Here is a 19,754-nt window from a genome sequence, read left to right as displayed (position 1 = left end):
GACACTCGTAGTAGACGGGACTGTGTACGATCATTTTAAACTTCTGGTCCTGCCCGACCTCTGCGCTGCCGTCCTGCTGGGGTTAGATTTTCAGTGCCACCTTAAAAGTGTTACGATGGCGTACGGTGGACCCCTACCCCCACTCACAGTCCGCAGCCAGCAGCTTCCAAATTGCCCGCCGCGCACCAGGTGCAACCTCTCCACACTCAGAGTCACCCCCCCCCCCCACTGTTTGCTAACCTCACCCCCGACTGTAAGCCCATCGCCACAAAGAGCAGGCGATACAGTGCCGGGGACAGGGTTTTCATTAAAACCGAAGTGGAGCGGCTCCTGAAGGAAGGGATTATTGAGGGCAGCACCAGCCCCTGGCGAGCCCAGGTTGTGGTCGTTAAGACCGGCGAGAAGCAGCGCCTGGTCATCGACTACAGCCAGACAATAAATCGCTACACCCTGCTGGACGCCTACCCACTCCCCCGCATAGCTGATATGGTCAACCAGATCGCGCAGTACCGCGTCTTCTCGACCATTGACCTGAAATCAGCGTACCACCAGCTCCCTATCCGCTCTGAGGACCGCCAGTATACTGCCTTTGAGGCAAACGGCCGCCTCTATCACTTCCTTAGGGTTCCCTTTGGCGTCACCAACGGGGTCTCCGTCTTCCAAAGGGAGATGGACCGGATGGTAGATCAAAATGCGTTGCAGGCCACTTTCCCATATCTGGACAATGTGACCATCTGCGGCCGTGACTTGCAGGACCATGACGCAAACCTCGAAAAATTCCTCCGCACCGCCCAACTCCTGAACCTGACATATAACAAGGAGAAGTGCATATTCCGCACAAACCGCCTCGCCATCCTTGGCTGTGTTGTGGAACACGGAGTCATCGGCCCCGACCCCGACCGGATGCGTCCCCTTATGGAACTCCCACTGCCCCACTGCCTCAAGGCCCTGAAGAGGTGCCTAGGGTTTTTCTCCTATTACGCCCAGTGGGTCCCCTACTATGCGGACAAGGCCCGTCCGCTGATCAAGTCCACCTCTTTTCCCTTGACGGCAGAGGCCCTCTTAGCCTTCCACCATATCAAGGAGGACATTGCCAAAGCCACCATGCACGCAGTGGACGAATCCATCCCCTTCCAGGTGGAAAGCGACGCGTCCGACTTTGCCCTGGCCGCTACCCTCAATCAGGCGGGGAGACCCGTGGCCTTCTTTTCACGAACCCTCCAAGGCCCGGAGACCAGACACTCCGCTGTTGAGAAGGAGGCCCAGGCGATTGTGGAGGCTGTGCGTCATTGGAGGCACTACCTGGCCGGAAAACGATTTACCCTGCTCACTGACCAGCGTTCAGTTGCTTTTATGTTTAACAACAAGCAGAGGGGCAAAATCAAAAATGACAAGATCTTGAGGTGGAGAATCGAACTTTCCACCTACAATTATGAGATCTTGTACCGGCCCGGGAAGCTCAATGAACCCCCGGATGCGCTATCGCGTGGCACCTGCGCCAGCGCGCAGATCGATAGACTGCGGGCCCTCCACAATGACCTCTGCCACCCGGGGGTCACCAGGTTCTTCCACTTCATCAAGGCCCGCAACCTGCCTTACTCTATTGAGGAGGTCAGGACCATGACCAGGAACTGCCAAGTCTGCGCTGAGTGCAAACCGCACTTTTATAGACCAGATAGGGCCCACCTGATAAAAGCCACTCACCCCTTCGAGCGCCTGAGCGTTGATTTTAAAGGGCCTCTCCCCTCCTCCGACCGCAATGTGTACTTCCTCAATATTATTGATGAGTACTCCCGTTTCCCGTTCGCCATCCCCTGCCCGGACATGACCAGTGCCACGGTCATTAAATGTCTGAACGACCTCTTCACCCTGTTCGGTTTCCCCAGCTATATCCATAGCGACCGGGGCTCATCGTTTATGAGCGACGAACTCTGTCAGTACCTGCTAACTAGGCGTATTGCCACAAGCAGGACCACCAGTTACAACCCCCGGGGGAACGGACAGGTGGAAAGAGAAAATGCGACAGTTTGGAAGGCCGCCCTGCTAGCCTTAAAGTCTAGGGGCCTTCCGACCTCCCGCTGGCAGGATGTGCTCCCCGATGCGCTCCACTCTATTTGGTCACTGCTCTGCACTGCCACTAACGCCACCCCTCATGAGAAAATGTTTGTCTTCCCAAGGAAGTCCACATCGGGGACATCGCTACCGCCATGGCTGACGTCCCCAGGGCCGGTCCTACTGAGAAGACACGTGAGGACCCATAAAACGGACCCCCTGGTCGAGAGGGTCGACCTCCTCCACGCCAACCCCCAGTATGCTTACATTGCATACCCGGACGGGCGGGAGGACACAGTCTCCATAAGAGACCTTGCACCCTCGGGGGTCGCAGTAACCCACTACTCACTACCACCCCCCCCCCCCCACGATCCGATATCCAGCCCCAGCAGACGGCAGGCCTGGGCCCGGCGACCCGCTCGACATCTACGAAGACGACACGCCTGTGCCACAGCCTACGCAGGACTCGACGCCGGAAGCTCCACTACCCCTGCCGTCGCCACGCCGATCACAGCGGCAGACAAGACCTCCGGAGAGACTCCAATACACTAACTTTTAATACACTTCACCCCGCCGGACTCAATTTTAAACAAGGGGTGAATGTGGTAAACCACTGTTTGTATTCCACTGTGTACATGCCTGGACATGCCTCGGCTGACTCCTCCCACAAGTTCTAGTATAAAGGTGACTGCTCCCCAGCCCTTTGTATTTCTGGACCGGTCGACCACTCGAGGCAGACCTTCATTCTTTTGTTAATAAAAGCCTTTAGTTACTCTCTTAACTCTCAGTCTTTTATGAGTAATTGATAGCGCATCAGTTCCAAACTGAGTCATTACCAAACAGTAAATGATAAAAATGCTATTTCACTATTGGGCTTTTAACGCCTGCGGTCTTCTCTTTAAAATTAATTACTTTTTCAACAAATATGGGAAATACATTAGTGCTGATTTCTCACCATTTCCAATCCTTCCGTGTGTTGATATTGTTCTACCTCCAATCCTTTAGTTGATTTGTGTTTATTCCTGCAACTCTAATCCTTCAATATGTCAGCCTGACACATGGGTTTTGATGTACAACCTATGTCCACTGCTCAATGCAGCAGAAGCTGAGAGCTGATGAAGGAATAGCAAGCCTGCAGCTTCTCCAAATATAGGGAAAGGGACTCTGAGGAGGAAGCATGTCATGGGGGAGTAGGAGGCCTGACCCCAGTTTAGGGTTGGCGGAGTCTCCATCCTATTGAGTCGCACATCCACTGATACTGAAGCGGACATTGAACAGCGGGGTCTATACCCGGCCTGCAGGCCAATGCTACAATTATTCCTGTGCCCGCTCCCAGGCCATGGGAAATGTGCCAATGAGGTGCACAGCCAGCAATATGTTGGTAATGTCCTGTTCACTAATGCACAGGGCGCTACTGACATGAAAACGGTCCCCAGTGCCACTGCCACTGCAGCACTCTCTCAGCACTGCCCTTGGTGCCAGCCTAGGTCATGCACTGATGTTTTGATTTGGGGCTTGAACCCACGAAGAGTGCCAACAACTGACTTGTGACGTGGCAGGATTTTAACTTGTAAAGAGCTGGTTTATGAATAACTGTAAAATTCCATGTATATAAAACATTGCAAACCTTTATTGTCAATCATGTTAGCATTTTCAAGTTACAACTTTATCATATATTGCAATAATTTGACATATATTGGTTACAGAAGTATATTTTAAAGAGACAATATCGCTTTTTTTTAGTCGAACTGCAAGGCTGTGTTTAAATCTGTCTGTAGTGGTTTTCGCTAGTAGCAGAGTGCTTCAATTTTGTTGCTCTGGCTGACTCCCACCAATTGGCGATGCTCAAATCCACCAGCTCCCTCTATGGTCAGTCTCAGAATTTCCTACCCTAAGGCAGAGGGATTCATTCCTGAACTGGATCATCCCATCTTGGAACAACTCCATTCACCCCATAGTAAGTGGAACTCCTGCTTTGGGTGAGGGTTCGTGTGGCTTTGATGTGGGGGAGAGAAATGTGGTACAAAAAAATGTGTCTTTAAAAAAAAAAGAAAATTAAACTAGGTGGCCCCCAATACAAGGGCAGGAGATAAGGAGGCCCACCTCATAGCTTAATGGTGGTCTATTCGAGGCCGTGGACTGTCTCCCACTCCATTCTGCCTGCTACTGTGGGTGGTGAGTACTGTCAATCATTGGCTGGGCTAATTTGCATCATGCTCCATTGGTGGAGGAGGGAAGGAGGGAAAAAGCTAGAGTTTGCTCTTCTCCAACACCCCTCATGCTGACCAATCATAAAACACTAGTGATGTTGCCGGGGGGGGGTGGATACTAAGTGGTCAATACTAAGCCCCATTGACTATGGCAAGCAGGAGGTAGGCCAATAACTAGTGCACTGGACTGTCGGACTCTGAACTTGCACACCCGAGTGAAACCGCTGGAGCAAAATGCACGCATGTGTCAACCAGAAAGTAGCAAGTGGAAGCCAAGCGCAGGCAGCGCAAGGAGCGCACGTCAGCCCAAGCACCCCACCCGCTCGCCCCTTCAACCACCGTCTGCCCCACCTGTGACAGAGACTGTAGGTCCCACATTGGTCTAATCAGTCACCTGCGAGCTCATTTTTAATGTGGAAGCAAATCATCTTCGGTTCCGAGGGACTGCCTATGAAGAAGCAGCAGCAGCACTGGAAGGAGCCTGGACATTGGACCATCCTACCTTGTCAAATAATGTAATAAGATGAATGTGGGAGAGGAGAGGAAGTCCAGAATGATCAGAGCACAAGAGCAAAAAAGAGGTTAAATGGGTATTGTCTCTTTAAAGGTGGAACATTAGAAGTTGTGTACACATCATTACAGGAAGACAGTGAGACGTTTGTTTGGCAGAATCTCTGGTTCCATTCTCTCACTGTATTAAAAAAAAATCAGCATGATCAATATTAATGTTTGTGCTCCAGTATCAACGAAACACATCCACTTATCGGCCCGAGTGACACCACACTCAATCCAGATACGTTGCCTCTCGCCTTATTGACACAAGGTTCAATTGTTGACTCTCTCCTTCATGACAACATCCATCAGCCTTTGAAAAAAGAAACCAGAAAATACTGCAATTACACAGCAGGTCCACCAGCATCTGTTAAGACGGGCTAATGTTTCGATGGAGACCCTTTATCTGGACACAAGTTCTTCTAATGAACGGTCTCCATCCAAATTGTTGAGCCCTCTTCTCTCTCCAGAGGCTCGTGAACTTGCTGTATTTCTGGCATTTCCTTGTTTTGATTTTAGATTTCTAGTGTTTGCAGTTGTGAATCACAGTACTTGGATTCCAACCACTGGAGACCCTTGGGACCTGTAAGTTTAGAGTCTCCTTATTCCCTCCAATTTACAAACACTCATCCCGTGTGGAGTCCAGTTGCACACCTGTTCAAATGTGCAGACCACAACCACTGCTTAAAATAAGATAGATCATGAGTTACAGCTGTTGGTTGTAAGTTGGAGTATTGGCACCAGGATTTTTAACACTTATTTTGTCACAAGTTACGAACGTCAATGTTGGAGGAACACTTGTTTTTACTTTGGTACCCCTGGCCCGGTTGGGCACACTCAAATCTGGGACAGCATGAGTTACAAGCAGAGTAAGGCGCTTTTTACACTGCCCCATCGAACCCGCCCAGATCAGCTATAACATTGGTAAAATGCAGAGTAACGTTTCTGCTACTCCTCACAAACAATGCGCCTTAATCTCTATCTCAGCAAAAGCTTCCCCTCCCTCACCCCAGCATAACATTTCCAATTCCTTATCAGCAAGCCTTGCAACCTCTCTGAGGGAGACTGCCAATCAGTGACAAATTGTGGGCAGCTTTGCCTTGTGGATTCACAACACTGGGCACTGGCTTGACTCTACAAAAACTCATTTCAGTTAGGGTCAATTTTTATGTCTGTTACACCCTGTGTGTACACCAGTTCACGGGCCGGAAAAGTGGGTGGCGACCCCACAAGCCGCAATTTCATGCCAGACACATGTTTCTGACGGACAGGTACAAGAAGCTCTCGCTGAAGTGGGGGCAAGGGTCAAAATGACCCCCAGTGTGCGTAACTCATGGTGCCATCCATTTCCTTGCTGCGGCAGGATATGAATCTGCGATGATGGCTGCCACCAAACACACGGTTTAAAGTTTGAACTTCACTTTGCAGGAGTGTTCTGGTTTGGATCCTTATGCTGATTGAACTTCTTGCACATGTTTCAAATTGCACATCTACCTCAGGGCCAGAGCTGAAACTGATGGAGACTCCCTAACACAAGAGGGGCTTCCCCCATCGCTCCGTACACGTACAGGAACTGAATGCTTGCTTCAGCGAAAAAGCAGTCAATCCGCCGTTATTGACGTCAGGAGACGAAAACATAGGAACAGGAGGAGGCCATTCAGTCACTCGATCCTGTTCCATCATGTAGCTTAACTCCATCTACCCGCCTTGGTTCTGTAATCCCTCAATACCCTTGTGCCTAATAAAAATCTGTCAATCTCAGTTTTGAAATCTTCAATTGACCCCCCCCAGCTTTTTGGGGGAGAGTGTTCCAGATTTCCACTACCATCACCAGCAAGATTTGCAACACAGTTTAAGAATTGTAACGCTATTAATTTTTAAAGGTTTCTGAGATGCTGAGTCTGTGGAAATATCACATTAAGGAAGGCGACCGACCAAGGATGAATAATGTAGGTTGGTAAGGTTAGATTTTTCAAAGGCTCATATTCTGTAAGTCTACTGTCCGAGAGGCTGCGTTTTCCTCTTTATATAAACCGCATTCATCTTGGAAATAAATAAATAATCAGAGCACCACTGAGGTAATACTGAACGATGACTGATCTTCAAGCTTATTGGGCACGAGTCTCCCTTCCGAAGCACTAAACTCGAACAATATTTACACAATCTGCAATGTGTTGAGCAATCTATCTTTACCATTCAGGATGTGAACGATGCGACGTGACAGGGACATGTCTGCTGAAAGAATTCTGGTTTCTAAGGCAACACAGCAACCAATAGGAGTAGGGATGTGAAATGCTGAGGAGCAGGGATTAGCAATCAGAAAGCAATTTGTTCCTCTATGGGAGATTTTTTTCCTGAATGAGAATTGAAGTGAATTTATTTGGGTTGACTGCTGCACCTCCAACCCCAGCATCTGCTAATGCCTGACTCCTCCCATGGTGTAAATGTCACAAGTTGTGCAGTGGGAACTCGCCTCGTGAGAGGCTTGATGTTTTGAATGAACTTGGAAGCAAGAACTGTAACCTGGTACTTTCCCCCCCACCTCCCCCGTCAGCCAACAATCCTGCAGCTTTGCTGTTGCTATAGGCAACGTTGACTTGGTTACGTGCATGGTTTATGCAAAATAAACAGAAAAGCCATGGCCAAAAATGCACACATCCTGCATCACAGAGGGAAGCACTCCATTGAAATCAAAGCAGCAGATTCAAACTCCAGGCAGTTTAAAGAGAGATGGAACCGGGATACATGAGGAAGCTGAAATTAAGGGGGCTGAATTTCTGCAGGGATTCTCCCGGTCATCCACTGTTATTCTGGGGGAAACGCTGTTTCTCCAAGGTTTCCACTAGGGCTGAAATTCTGGACAGGCTCATTCTGTTTTAGTGGAATGAATAGATTCAATGCCAGTTCCAGGGCTGAACGAGTTCAATGGTCCCGCCTCCATTTGGCACTGCCCTCATTTGAAATCACATATGTTACTTGAAAGGAGAAGAACTTGGGACTGAAACAGAGAGGAAAAACAGAGTGGCCACTGCACAGAGAACACTGCTCAAAGAAAGGCCATCTCCTAGAGAGAGGCCACCTCACACAGAGAGGCTGCCTCACGGAGAGAGGCTGCCTCACAGATAGGCCATCTCAGAGAAGCTGTCTACAGAGAAGGGGCATGTGAAAGTAAGGGCACATTACAGAGAGGGCAACCTATAGGAGGGTGCCTCACAAAGGGACCACCACACAAAAGAGAAAGCATGCTAGAAAGGACACTTTATAGACATGGCATTTTATATAGAACGGTCACCTTATAAAGATGACACTTTATTACCAAGCATTTAACAGAGAAAAGAGCTGACAGAGACCCTTATAAGATAGGAGAGCAAAAGTGACATGTTAAACAGTCAGGCTTTGTGTTGGCACGGCATGGCACAGGAATGGGGGCTGGCTGCAGCAGGATGTCTGACTGTGCTTTGATCGTGTAATGGGGAAGTTGTTGAGGACTTTGTTAACGAGGGAGAAGCCTGGACTGGATTCTTCATCAAATGGTGTCGCAGTTGGGTTTCTCTTTGCTTCTGGGAGCAGTGCTGATTGGCTGGCTATTCCACTCATGTCTGTCTACGAGCATGGGTTTGGTTTAAAATACACCAACCATGAAGACCGTATAGCTAGTGCTGGATAACGCACGTTCGTCAGGATGACTTCGCAGTGCCTACCACCTTAACGTGGCCCGTGCCCCTGCTATTGGAGATCGCTGTCCTGAAGTTGTAACTGATTTCATAAATCGTTGTTAAAGATTTGAAGGTGTTTCTCACCAGATATGAAATATGGAGCCGACACCACAACAGAAATCAGCTGGCACGGTGAGAGACATTGATTCATGGTGACTTCACCATGAACCATTTTCAGAGATCTGTGCAACAATATAGATTGCACTTCAAGTGAAGATTTTCAGCTATCTTACCAAACGTGTGGCGTACCCAGAATGAGAAAACATGGAATATGACTTCCCACTGGGTGGCAATTACTAGAAGTTATCAGGTCAGCTCCTGGTAATATTGTTACTTGCCCTGCTGATCCCCTCCGTCTCTGGAGCATGCCTGCTAATGTTCCGATCTGGTACACACTCAACTTCAAGTTCGCTATTTACTACGTCAGGACTGTGGCGCATTGCAATAACCATAATAACATGGCTGCCCTGCAACTCTGGCGAGACCGCCACATCTTTTGACCTTGCGGCCAACAACAGAGGATCTGTGTGATCCATCACGGACGTGGAGTTAACTCAGAATGGATGGAACTGCAGCGATTCTTACCGGAAATCCCCCAAACCAGGAGTGGATTAGGGACCGTTGGATTATTATACAGGCCTGAATTCCCCTAATCCCAGCACAGAGCATGCCCAATGATGAAGACGTGACAGATTAAGTACAGCTAGATTGTTCCTGTTAGTTTCCATTCTCTTTGTGGATACTTTCTGATATTGGATTATTGACGTCGACCCCAATGTCGGTTGACCCTTAAAAATATATTATTTACAAAACCTTTCCCGAAGCTTAAGAAACCACATTCCTTTCATTTGGTCATGCCCATTCTTCTAGTTGATGGAGACAGTTTCACGTGGTTAGCATGTCGGACATTATTTTGGCCTTGAGATGCAGTCAGCAAGCGGGAATCTGGCAGCCCAGCCAAGCCTGGCTTTCCACGGGGACAACACCTGGACTTAAGTTGGGCACAAAACTGGAAATGAAAAGACACAAGTCAATACATAATGGAGCTGTGAAGGGCAGGAGGCACATGACTTATCAACATGAAGCTAACACGTCAACCCAACCCTGTCAAACTGCATACAGCATCTTCCTAGCACTATCCCAGAAGGATACAAGATCCCAGCTGTTCATTAAACATTAATATCAACTTCCAGCTATTCCTGTTGTATTCACTATTCAGCCTAGGGGGAGTTTGTGGCCTACCTCACTGTCAACCCTGGCAGAATTGCTGCTCCGTGTACCCCTGGGCCTCCATTTATAGTCTGTCCTCTTGTGGGCTCTTGGCTGAATTGAGATTCAGTGCTTTTATCAGCCTTGGCTCACTGGTAGCACTCTCACCTCTAGAGTCAGAAGATTGTGGGTTCAAGCCCCACTCGAGACTTGAGCACATAATCCAGGCTGACACTCCCAGTGCAGGAGTGAGGGAGTGCTGCACTGTCAGAGGTGTTGCCTTTCAGATGAAAAAATAAACTGAAGCCCCAACTGCTCACTTATAAAAGATTCTGTAGTGCTATTTGAAGATGAGCAGGGGACGTGTCCTGACCAACATTTATCCCTCAACTAACACCACTAAAACAAATGATGTGGTCATTTGTGTCCTTGCTATTGGGGGACCTTGCTGTGCGCAAGTTGGCTGCTGTGTTTCCCTACATTACAACAGTGACTGCACTTCAGAAGTACTTCATTGGTTGTAAAGCACATTGGGATGTCCTGAGGTGCTATATAAGTTCTTTCTTTTTTTTGCTCTTCAGCTCTAAGAGAATGTTATTAGGAGGTAGGGTTAACCCACCTTCCACACAGCAAGTGAAAGGGCCACTTTAAAAGTAGCACCAGTTAATGGGGCAGTGATTTTTTTCTTTCTTTTCCTGTGGGGAAATGCCTGGTCTCCACTTGGCAGCTGCCCACAGGATCAGGATTGAAATCAGGAAGCAACTGTGTGGGGAATCACGCCCATCACTCTGTAGTATTACAGCATCCTGACAGTGGCCTTCAACCAAGACTATGGCTAGGTTTGTGGCCCTTAAGAAAAAGTTAGTGAGTAGCACTGGAGTATTGCAGGATACTCAAGCAACCATATTTCATAAGAATGATATTTAGAAAGCTTATTTTTGCTCTCTCAGTCTCAATGTACTGCTTTTATACTTTCCAGACTCCAGTGCAGCTCATGCTCTGAGTAACTGCTCAACAAATTGCAGAAAAATCAATTCTTAACTACCATCCATCGCATGATTGAGGATCAGAGAGGGACCCTCACCTCTCCTGACCTCACTGAAGGTCAATAGGGAAACAGGGAAACATCAATGCCAAACTGTACAGTCCACACGGCTACATCAACTCCTGTAGTTTTAACCACATATCTCATGGCGATGTATCGGTAACCCTGTGCACTGCACAACAAACTGGCCAGGCATTGGTCAACACCAATGAGGGTGTCCTTGAAGCATTTCCTCTGCCCACCTGGGGCTCTCTTGCCGCGTCGGAGCTCCGAGTAGAGCGCTTGTTTTGGGAGTCTCGTATCGGGCATGCAGACAATGTGACCCGTCCATCGGGGCTGATCGAGTGTGGTCAAAGCTTCGATGCTGGGGATGTTGGTCTGAGCGAGAACACTGATGTTGGTGCGCCTGCACCTCGAGTCTCTTCGCCGGGAGCAAGCGGAAGCCAAGCGCAGGCAGCGCAAGGAGCGCCTGTCAACCCAAGCAGCCCACCCACCCGCCCCTTCAACCACCGTCTGCCCCACCTGTGACAGAGACTGTAGGTCCCGCATTGGACTCATCAGTCACCTGAGAACTCATTTTTAATGTGGAAGCAAGTCATCCTCGGTTCCGAGGGACTGCCTAAGAAGAACACCAATGATCCTTCATGCACTGAGTTTCCCATCCACAAAGCCCAGGACCACGGCTGAGCATCTTCCCAAAGGGACAGAAATCAGAAAAAGTCATTCATGATTTCACTTTGTTGCGGCCAGGCTCAGAATAACATTGGTGGAGAAGGCCATCAGGCTGCCTGATTGGGAATCGTGCTGGGTGTGGGGACGAAGCAAGAGAGGTCAAAGGAAGTATGTTCATATATTAATATATTTTTAAAAACTTTTTTACCTTTTAAAATGTAGTCAGTCAGTAAAACTGGAACCTTCTCACTGTCCTCCTTCATCGCCAGAAGAACTAAGGGAAGATAATCGTTTGATTAGTGGCTTGAAACACTGAACTTTCTGGTACATGTCTACCATCTTTGCTCTGTACCCTTGTTACTTTGCGTTCCCTTTTTTAAATTCTCTACTCTCCCCCACACCTGATGTTGCTTTCTCGAGCCGTGAGAACCTCAATCCTTCAGCGCCCCACCCAACCGGCCATTCTTCCGATGACTGCGGACAGCGAGTGATGGTGGCCTGTGGTGGGAGGGGGAAATACGAGCAAGCAAGATCCCACCCTCTCCTGACAGCCACGTGCAATTTTGCCAACAGGAGTTATTGGATGGTAACCAGGGGCAAGGGTCCCCCTCAGATTCAATTGTAGGGCCCCCACTGCTGCTCGGGCTGAAGTCAACTAACTCAGCACAGAATGCGGGAATTTAATGAGAGAGCCAGTATCTGTCAGGATTTGAAAATTAAAGTGAGAGGTTGATCAGAATGATAAGTAGATTCTCAGATCATAACTTTGGAATCTATATTTAGGTGTCAGCTGTGGCTCAGTGGGTAGCACTGTTGCCTCCGAGTCAGAAGGTTGTGGGTTCAAGTCCCACTCCAGGGACTTGAGCACTAGGTTGACACTGCAGTGCAGTACTGAGGGAGTGCTGCACTGTCGGAGGTGCCGTCTTTCGGATGAGACCTTAAACCGAGGCCCTGTCTGCCCTCTCAGCTAGGTGTAGAAGATCCCATGGCATTATTCGAAGAAGCACAGGGTAGTTCTCCCTGGTATCATGGCCAATATTTATCCCTCAACCAACATCACTGAAAAAGGTGATCTGGTCGTCGCTGTTTGTGGGAGCTTGCTGTGTGTAGATTGGCTGCCGCATATCCTATATTACAACAGTGACTAAAGTTCAAAAGTACTTAATTGGCTGTAAAGCACTTTGGGACATCCTGAGGTTGTGAAAGGAGCTATATTACAGGATCACAGAAAGGCCATTCAGCCCATCGTGCCTGTGCCGGCTCTTTGGTAGAGCTATCCAATTAATCCCATTCCCCTGCTCTTTTCCCATAGCCCTGCAAATTTTTTCCCTTCAAGTATTTATCCAATTCTCTTTTGAATGTTACTACTGAATATGCTTCCACCACATTCTCAGGCAGCGCATTCCAGATCACAACAACACATTGGCCCCGATTTTCCCCGAGCCGTCAGGCGGGGTTTCAGGCGTGTGGGCAGGGGAAAATCCCGAATTTGGGGGTCCCGACACCATCCTGCCCAAAACCCCGCCCCACGCAACTTTCAGGGGCGGCGGGTACCTGCCCCGCACTGGGACTCACCGAAACCAGGCGGGAAGGGATTAGTGCCAATTAACTGCCTGTTAACAGGTAGTTAACAGGCAGTTTTTAGCCTAATCCCTATTTTGAGGGGTGTCATGTGGGATTCCCGACGGCTCCAAACCACGCCAGGTTAGAGCAGGCGGGCTGTCGGGTTGAAGGAGTTGGAGGGGTCGCGATGTCGGTGCTCAGGTGAGTGATGGGTGCATGAGTGCAAAGGTAAGTGTGTTTGGTGTGTCTAATGTGTGTAAAGAACTTATACTTACCTGTACTTACCTTAACAGCCTTTCTTCCTGTAGCCATCGGGAGCCCATCACTCAGCCGGCACTTAAAGCTGAACGGCTGCGATCTGTGAAAAGTGACAGCCTTCAGCTTTGAGTGCTGCTGAGAGTTCTAACTGAGTCTGTGCAAGATGACTCATGGTAGAACTCAGACTGTCAGTGTTTCACAGCTTCAAATAGCTGTGAAACACTGATATTTCATCTGTCAAGAAATCTTGACAGATGAAATTGCAGTCTGTGACGTCACCTGTTGCCGGGTGGCCCTTAATTGGCCTGCTGAGCCCGCTGGGTGGGCTCAACAAGGTCAATCAAGGGAAGATCGCGTCGATTGGCCGGACGTCAATGGAGGCGGGACTAAAACCCGAAAGTTGAAGTCCTGCCTTCTTCCCGACAGGTTCGGGAAAATCGACCCCATTGTGTTTCCTCATGTCACCTCTGGTTCTTTTGCCAATTTCCTTCAATCTGTGCCCTCTGGTTACCGACCCTTCTGCCACTGGAAACAGTTTCTCATTATTTACTCTATCAAAACCCTTCATGATTTTGAACACCTCTGGCAAATTTCCTCTTAACCTTCTCTGCTCTAAGGAGAACAACCCCAGCTTCTCCAGTCTCTCCACATAAGTGAAGTCCCTCATCCCTGGTACCATTCTAATCTCTTCCACACCCTCTCCAAGGCCTGTAAATGCAAATCTTTTCTTTTATATAGTCCCACTTTTTGCCCTTTGTCAGCATCAACTATTCCCAGGTCAGGTTTGACATAGTTAGGTGCAGAGCACAGCTCCCTCTACTCCGTCCCAACAACCTGTCTCAGTGCCAATCTCAGAAGAGCATCACTACTGCACTCGTATGCGAATTTGGTGTTCCACAGTAGTCATTCTTGTGGCCTCTCTGACTGACCTCAGCAATCTTTCACCAGTTTTGCACGGTCAACCTCAAACCACTTGGCCCGTGCTGGATTCACATCCAGTCCCTAGAGTCGAAAGATCAATGTCTGACTCAAAGCACCATCCAGTCTCAATAAAATACAACTCTTAATCATGCCACAAGAAAGAAAATTCATAATGTAAAACAAAAAAGATAAAAGGTAATTGCTAGTCATTTGTACCCTAATCTTTAAAGTGGGCAATTAACAAGGGCATTTGGCCGGGAGCAGAGAGTAGGAGGAGCCTCATCACTAAACAAAGTCAGTGTGCTGTTCCCTGCCAGCCAATGGCATTTTCTCTCTCATGCTGACTGAGCATAAGGCTGTCATTAGACAAAGACTTAAGCTGTATCGTGAATTAACCCAATGAGATTGCAAACGGAGGTCTGGAGGTAAGGTGCCAATACTTGCAGTCAGGATTAAGAAACCTGAAAGAAATGCTTTTGAAAACCACTTGAATGGTTGATATCACTTAGAGGCTTTTTATATTGATCTGAATGAAATCAGCTTCTAGCCAACAGTTTGAGGAGGATTACTCTGGTCACTGCAGATGTGTTTATGAAGATTTTGGTCGATATTTCTAGCGAAATCATAAAGATGTTCCTTTGAAAGTCTTTATGCTGTTGCTGCACAGTGCTGTGTAATTCATCCTCAGTATCTTAGGAAAATTGATTGTTAAACATCTTCAAAATCATCAAACAAGAAAGCTTTTGATTGTAAAAGGAGAGCATTAGTCTTTTGGGTGCGTTGCTAATGCATTCTCAGTATATAAATACATATGGGATGTACATTGGGGAGAAACCAATTGTGAGAAATAAGCCATCAAGTGATGCAAGGTCAGAAGGAGCATTGACCATTGGCCAAGTGGCACATTCAGCAATCCACCATTATTCCAGCTATGTGTATAAGGCTTACTCTGCATATCCTGGTGTATTTCATTGAATGTATACAGGCTGCCTGTTACTGTGACTAGTCCATTGTCTAGAGCCAAGATGGATGGTGCTATGGCCTGTTGAAGGTCAGCCTCATTAATCACTCAGTAAGGGGTTATGGAACTTACTGTTCACATCGCAAAACAAGAGGAGGAAGGGGTGACATAGTGAAGCTCAGCATTGCAGCACTGATGCTCAGAGCTTTGGAGTAAAGGCAAAGCGTAGGATGAAACCCTGATCTAAGTGTCAGCTGTGGCTCAGTGGGTAGCACCCTTACCTTTGAGTCAGAAGCTTGTGGGTTCAAATCCCCCTCCAGAGACCTGAACTCAGAAATCTAGGCTGACGCCAGTGCATTACTGAGGGAGGTGCCGTCGTTCGGATGAGATGTTATACCGAGGCAGTCTGCTCTCTCAGTGGATATGAAAGATCCCACAGTGCTATTTTGAAGAAGAGCAGGGGAGTGATCCCCAGTGTCCTGGCCAATATTTATCCCTCAATCAACATCACTAAAACAGATTATCTGATCATTATTACATTGCTGTTTGTGGGAACTTGCTGTGTGCAAATTGGTTGCCGTGTTTCCTATACTACAACAGTGACTACACTTCAAAAAAGTACTTCATTGGCTATAAAGCGCTTTGGGACATCTGGTGGCCGTGAAAAGCGCAATATAAATGCAAGTCTATGGTTCCAGGGATGGGGGATTGAAATGTTGGCCAATCGGAACCAAGTTGCCACTGAGCATAAAACCACCTGTAATTTCACTCAGCGAGATCAAAAGGATGGCTATTTTTAATGGAGATATCACACTGGTGATGCAGTGGTTCACTTCCGACTGGATTAAGGCAGATAGTTAATGCAGGGCTTTACTCTGCAATCTAACCTTTGCAAGATCATAACACGCGGCCCCAGAAAACACAATCTCACCAAAGAAACCGTTCAGGGAAAACTGGAGCTCATGGTTTGTTTTTTTTATGACTCACTTGTGGTCAGTATTTGAAGATCTTCAACTGTCGGAGGCGTGCCCTTCTTCTCATAAGGAATTACTGTGGTTAGGTACTAGATACAAAAAAACACACACAGTTAGCTAGTTCAGTGGGAGAATTTTTACTACTTTCCCTCCACCACACTACTGGTGCTGAGATGCTGTTTACCATGAACCCCTCATTCTGGACCACATGAAAGTGATAGAAGTGTGTGGGGAGAGGGGGGATCTCAGACCAGTTACTGCCACAGTGCCTATAAAGTGAAAAGTTCAAATATATACACACTTCCAATTTCTTTCAAACACACTCAATCTTCTCACTCTCTGTACTAATCAAGTTGTGTGTGTCTGTCAATAGATTAAGATTTGCATATGCTTTGTATTCAGACCATGTCCCTTTGAAACCCAGTAGTGATATATTAGTAATATGTTCAGATTCTATATACAAACAAACAGAATAACAGAATGATTATGAGTCATCACTTGCTCCACATTCTGTTGTAGAAAGAGTGGCTTTCAGCAGGGTTTGGCTATATCAATTTGAGTATAAGAATTAACAGGTATTCCCTTAATACCGCTGAGTGCTTTAGCAATGTTGCAATTGATCAACCAGTTAGAAACAGTTAGGTGGCCTGGCAAGGTGGAGTTTGAAAGCTGGCAGTGAGCTGCCGACTGCTGCCGATTTCAGCCATGATAAATCCAGTTGTTTTCCTTCATCATCCAATGCTGGCTCATCACAGGGCTGCCAACTGTGATTGGATGTATTCCTAGAGGTTTCGCCACATGACCCCCAGCCACCCCGCCCACTCTAACAGCCTTTCTCACCGAATCTCCAATAATTTTATAACAAAAGTGTTCAAAGAAAATGAAACCAAAAACACGGCATTTTAATCAATGCCCCACCCAATGATTGTTCTCCTGGGAGGCTCGCAGCAATGCCCAGGAGATTAATCGCTAATTCCTGGCGACTCCAGGGCAATGCTTGAGGGTTCGCGGCCCCTCTTCTTCTTCTTAGGCAGTCCCTCGGAACCGAGGATGACTTGCTTCCACACTAAAAATGAGTTCTCGGGTGACTGATGAGTCCAATGCGGGACCTACAGTCTCTGTCACTGTTGGGGTTGTCCATGAGGGTCCTTACGTTCCAGGTCCCGAACTTCATTTTAAAGGGTGGAAGATGCCTGTGCGTGAATTCTTTTAACGTGGGGTGGCCGTTACACACCAGCTACCACACGGGCTTGACAGAGCAAGGTCTTGGTCCAATGGCAAGGGGATCCAAGACGATTGGAGACCAGGCTCATGAACCCCATACAATATAACAGGGGAATGACACAAAGAGCAGCTACCTGTTTTTCATTGCCTGAGTTTCCGAAGGTCTGTCGAATGCCACTCTGGATAACACTGGAGATTCCTTCCATGCTGAAACGCTGAGGACCATGTTTAATAGAAGGAAAGGAGGTTGTCAGTACAGCAAGGTGACAAGCAGAAGCAAGAGCTTGCATTTATATAGCGCCTTTAACGTAGTAAAACGTCCCAAGTCACTTCACGGCAGCATAATCAGACAAAATTGGACACCGAGACACAGAAGGAGATATCACAACAGGTGGCCAAAAGCTTGGTCACAGAGGTAGGTTTTAAGGAGCGTCTTAAAGGAGGAGAGAGATAGAGAGGCAGAGAGGTTTAGGGAGGGAATTCCAGAGCTTAGGGCCCAGGCAGCTGAAGGCACGGCCGCCAAAGGTGGAGCAAAAAAAAAAACAAAAAAAAAATCAGCGATGCTCAAGAGACCAGAAACCGAAGCAATGACCCTGGAACTGAGGCACTGATTGACTTCCCAGGACACATCTGATTGTTGCATATTATACCATATGATGTCAATATAAGCGAGTGAGTCACGTGACTGATAGCTAATATGCAGCAATAAATTTACATGAATTAACCGTTATCCAATCACAATGCGGAAATGGTCACAAACCCATATTGTGTCACAATCACCCCAACACCCTGAAATTATTAGATTTCTTTTTTGGCTCCCCATTAAGCCAGAAACTTACATAGAATTTCCAGCATAGAAACAGGCCATTCGGCCCAACAGCTCCGTGCCGGTGTTTATGCTCCACACGAGCCTCCTTCCATTCCTCTTCATCTAATCCTTGACTTGAGTCTAAGGGGGGAATTTTCACCTGAAAAAATGGGTGGGTTGGAGGCGACTGGGGGGTGGGTGGGGGAAGTTAAAGTTTTAAAAATCTAAATCGCAACCCCAACCCACCCACTTTCACCTTCTACTCAGGCGGGACAAGAAGCGAGCAGCTAATCCGCTGCCAGGAGGCGGGCTGGCATTTTAAATGTGCTAACGAGGCCTGAAGCCTCTGCTTTAACCTGTTGTGCAGGTTTTACTGTAGCTGGCCGGGGATCCCGGGCCTCAGGATTCCCGATAGCTGCAGCGAGGCGAGCTCAGCCTTGGGGAGCAATCCATGTGGGCCAGGAGGAGCAGGAGTGCTTCCTCCAGGCCCCCCCCAAACTCACCCACCATACAAACACCACCCCGGGGTCTGGGATCAAACCCTCCTAGGATGTGACCCCCCCGGGGATCGAATTAACCCCGGGGTCGGGGATCGAACTCCCCACCCGAGATCGGAACTCACCCCGGGGTCGGGGATCGGACTCCCCACCCAAGATCGGAACTCACCCCAGGGTCGGGGGTCGGGTCCCCCTCCCCCCTCCTCGAGGATCGGACTCCCCACCCGAGTTTGGAACTCACCCCGGAGTAGGAGATTTGGCCCCCTAGAGCCTGCTCCGCCATTCAATAAAATCATGGCTGATCTTCTACCTCATCTCCATTTTCCTGCACTAGCCCCATATCCCTTGATTCCCTTAATATTCAAATATCTATCGATCTCTGTCTTGAGTATACTCAATGACTGAGCCTCCACAGCCCTCTGGGGTAGAGAATTCCAAAGATTCACCACCTTGAGTGAAGAAATTTCTCCTCATCTCAGTCCTAAATGGCCGACCCCTTATTCTGAGACTGTGACCCCTGGTTCTAGACTCCCCAGCTAGGGGAAACATCCTCCCTGCATCTACCCTGTCAAGCCCCGTCAGAATTTTGTATGTTCCAATGAGATCACCTCTCATTCTTCTAAACTCTAGAGAATATAGGCCTAGTCTACTCAATCTCTCCTCATAGGACAATCCCCCCATCCCAGGAACCAGTCTGGTGAACCTTCGTTGCACTCCCTCTATGGCAAGTATATCCTTCCTTAGGTAAGGAGACCAAAACTGTACACAATACTCCAGGTGTGGTCTCACCAGGGCCCTATATAATTGCAGTAAGACGTCTTTACTCTTATACTCAAATCCTCTTGTAATAAAGGCCAACATACCATTTGCTTTCCTAATTGCTTGCTGTACCTGCATGTTAACTTTCAGTGATTCGTGTACAAGGACACCCAGGTCCCTCTGAACACCAACATTTCCCAATCTCTCACCATTTAAAAAATACTCTGCTTTTTTATTTTTCCTACCAAAGTGGATAACTTCTCATTGATCTACATTATATTCCATTTGCCATGTTCTTGCCCACTCACTTAGCCTGTCTATATCCCCTTGAAG

General features: G+C 47.9%; 1 protein-coding gene across 1 annotated transcript in view; it reads right to left on the bottom strand.

Moving 5' to 3' along the window:
* Positions 1 to 3,660: 3,660 nt before the first annotated feature.
* Positions 3,661 to 19,754, bottom strand: part of fez1 (fasciculation and elongation protein zeta 1 (zygin I)) — a 77,896-nt gene continuing 61,802 nt past the window's right edge. Inside the window, exons 6-9 of the mRNA XM_085968099.1 lie at positions 17,492 to 17,572; positions 16,147 to 16,222; positions 11,665 to 11,730; positions 3,661 to 9,539 (exon numbers count right to left, since the gene is read on the bottom strand). Coding sequence (XP_085824225.1) covers positions 9,523 to 9,539; positions 11,665 to 11,730; positions 16,147 to 16,222; positions 17,492 to 17,572 — 240 coding nt within the window. The 3' untranslated portion in view covers positions 3,661 to 9,522. The remainder of the gene's footprint in view (positions 9,540 to 11,664; positions 11,731 to 16,146; positions 16,223 to 17,491; positions 17,573 to 19,754) is intronic.

The sequence above is a fragment of the Somniosus microcephalus genome, chromosome 26, assembly GCF_052327205.1.
Source record: "Somniosus microcephalus isolate GS21.2 chromosome 26, FLI_Smic_1.0, whole genome shotgun sequence".
NCBI classification, from domain to species: domain Eukaryota; kingdom Metazoa; phylum Chordata; class Chondrichthyes; order Squaliformes; family Somniosidae; genus Somniosus; species Somniosus microcephalus.
This window is presented reverse-complemented; position numbering and strand designations above follow the sequence as displayed.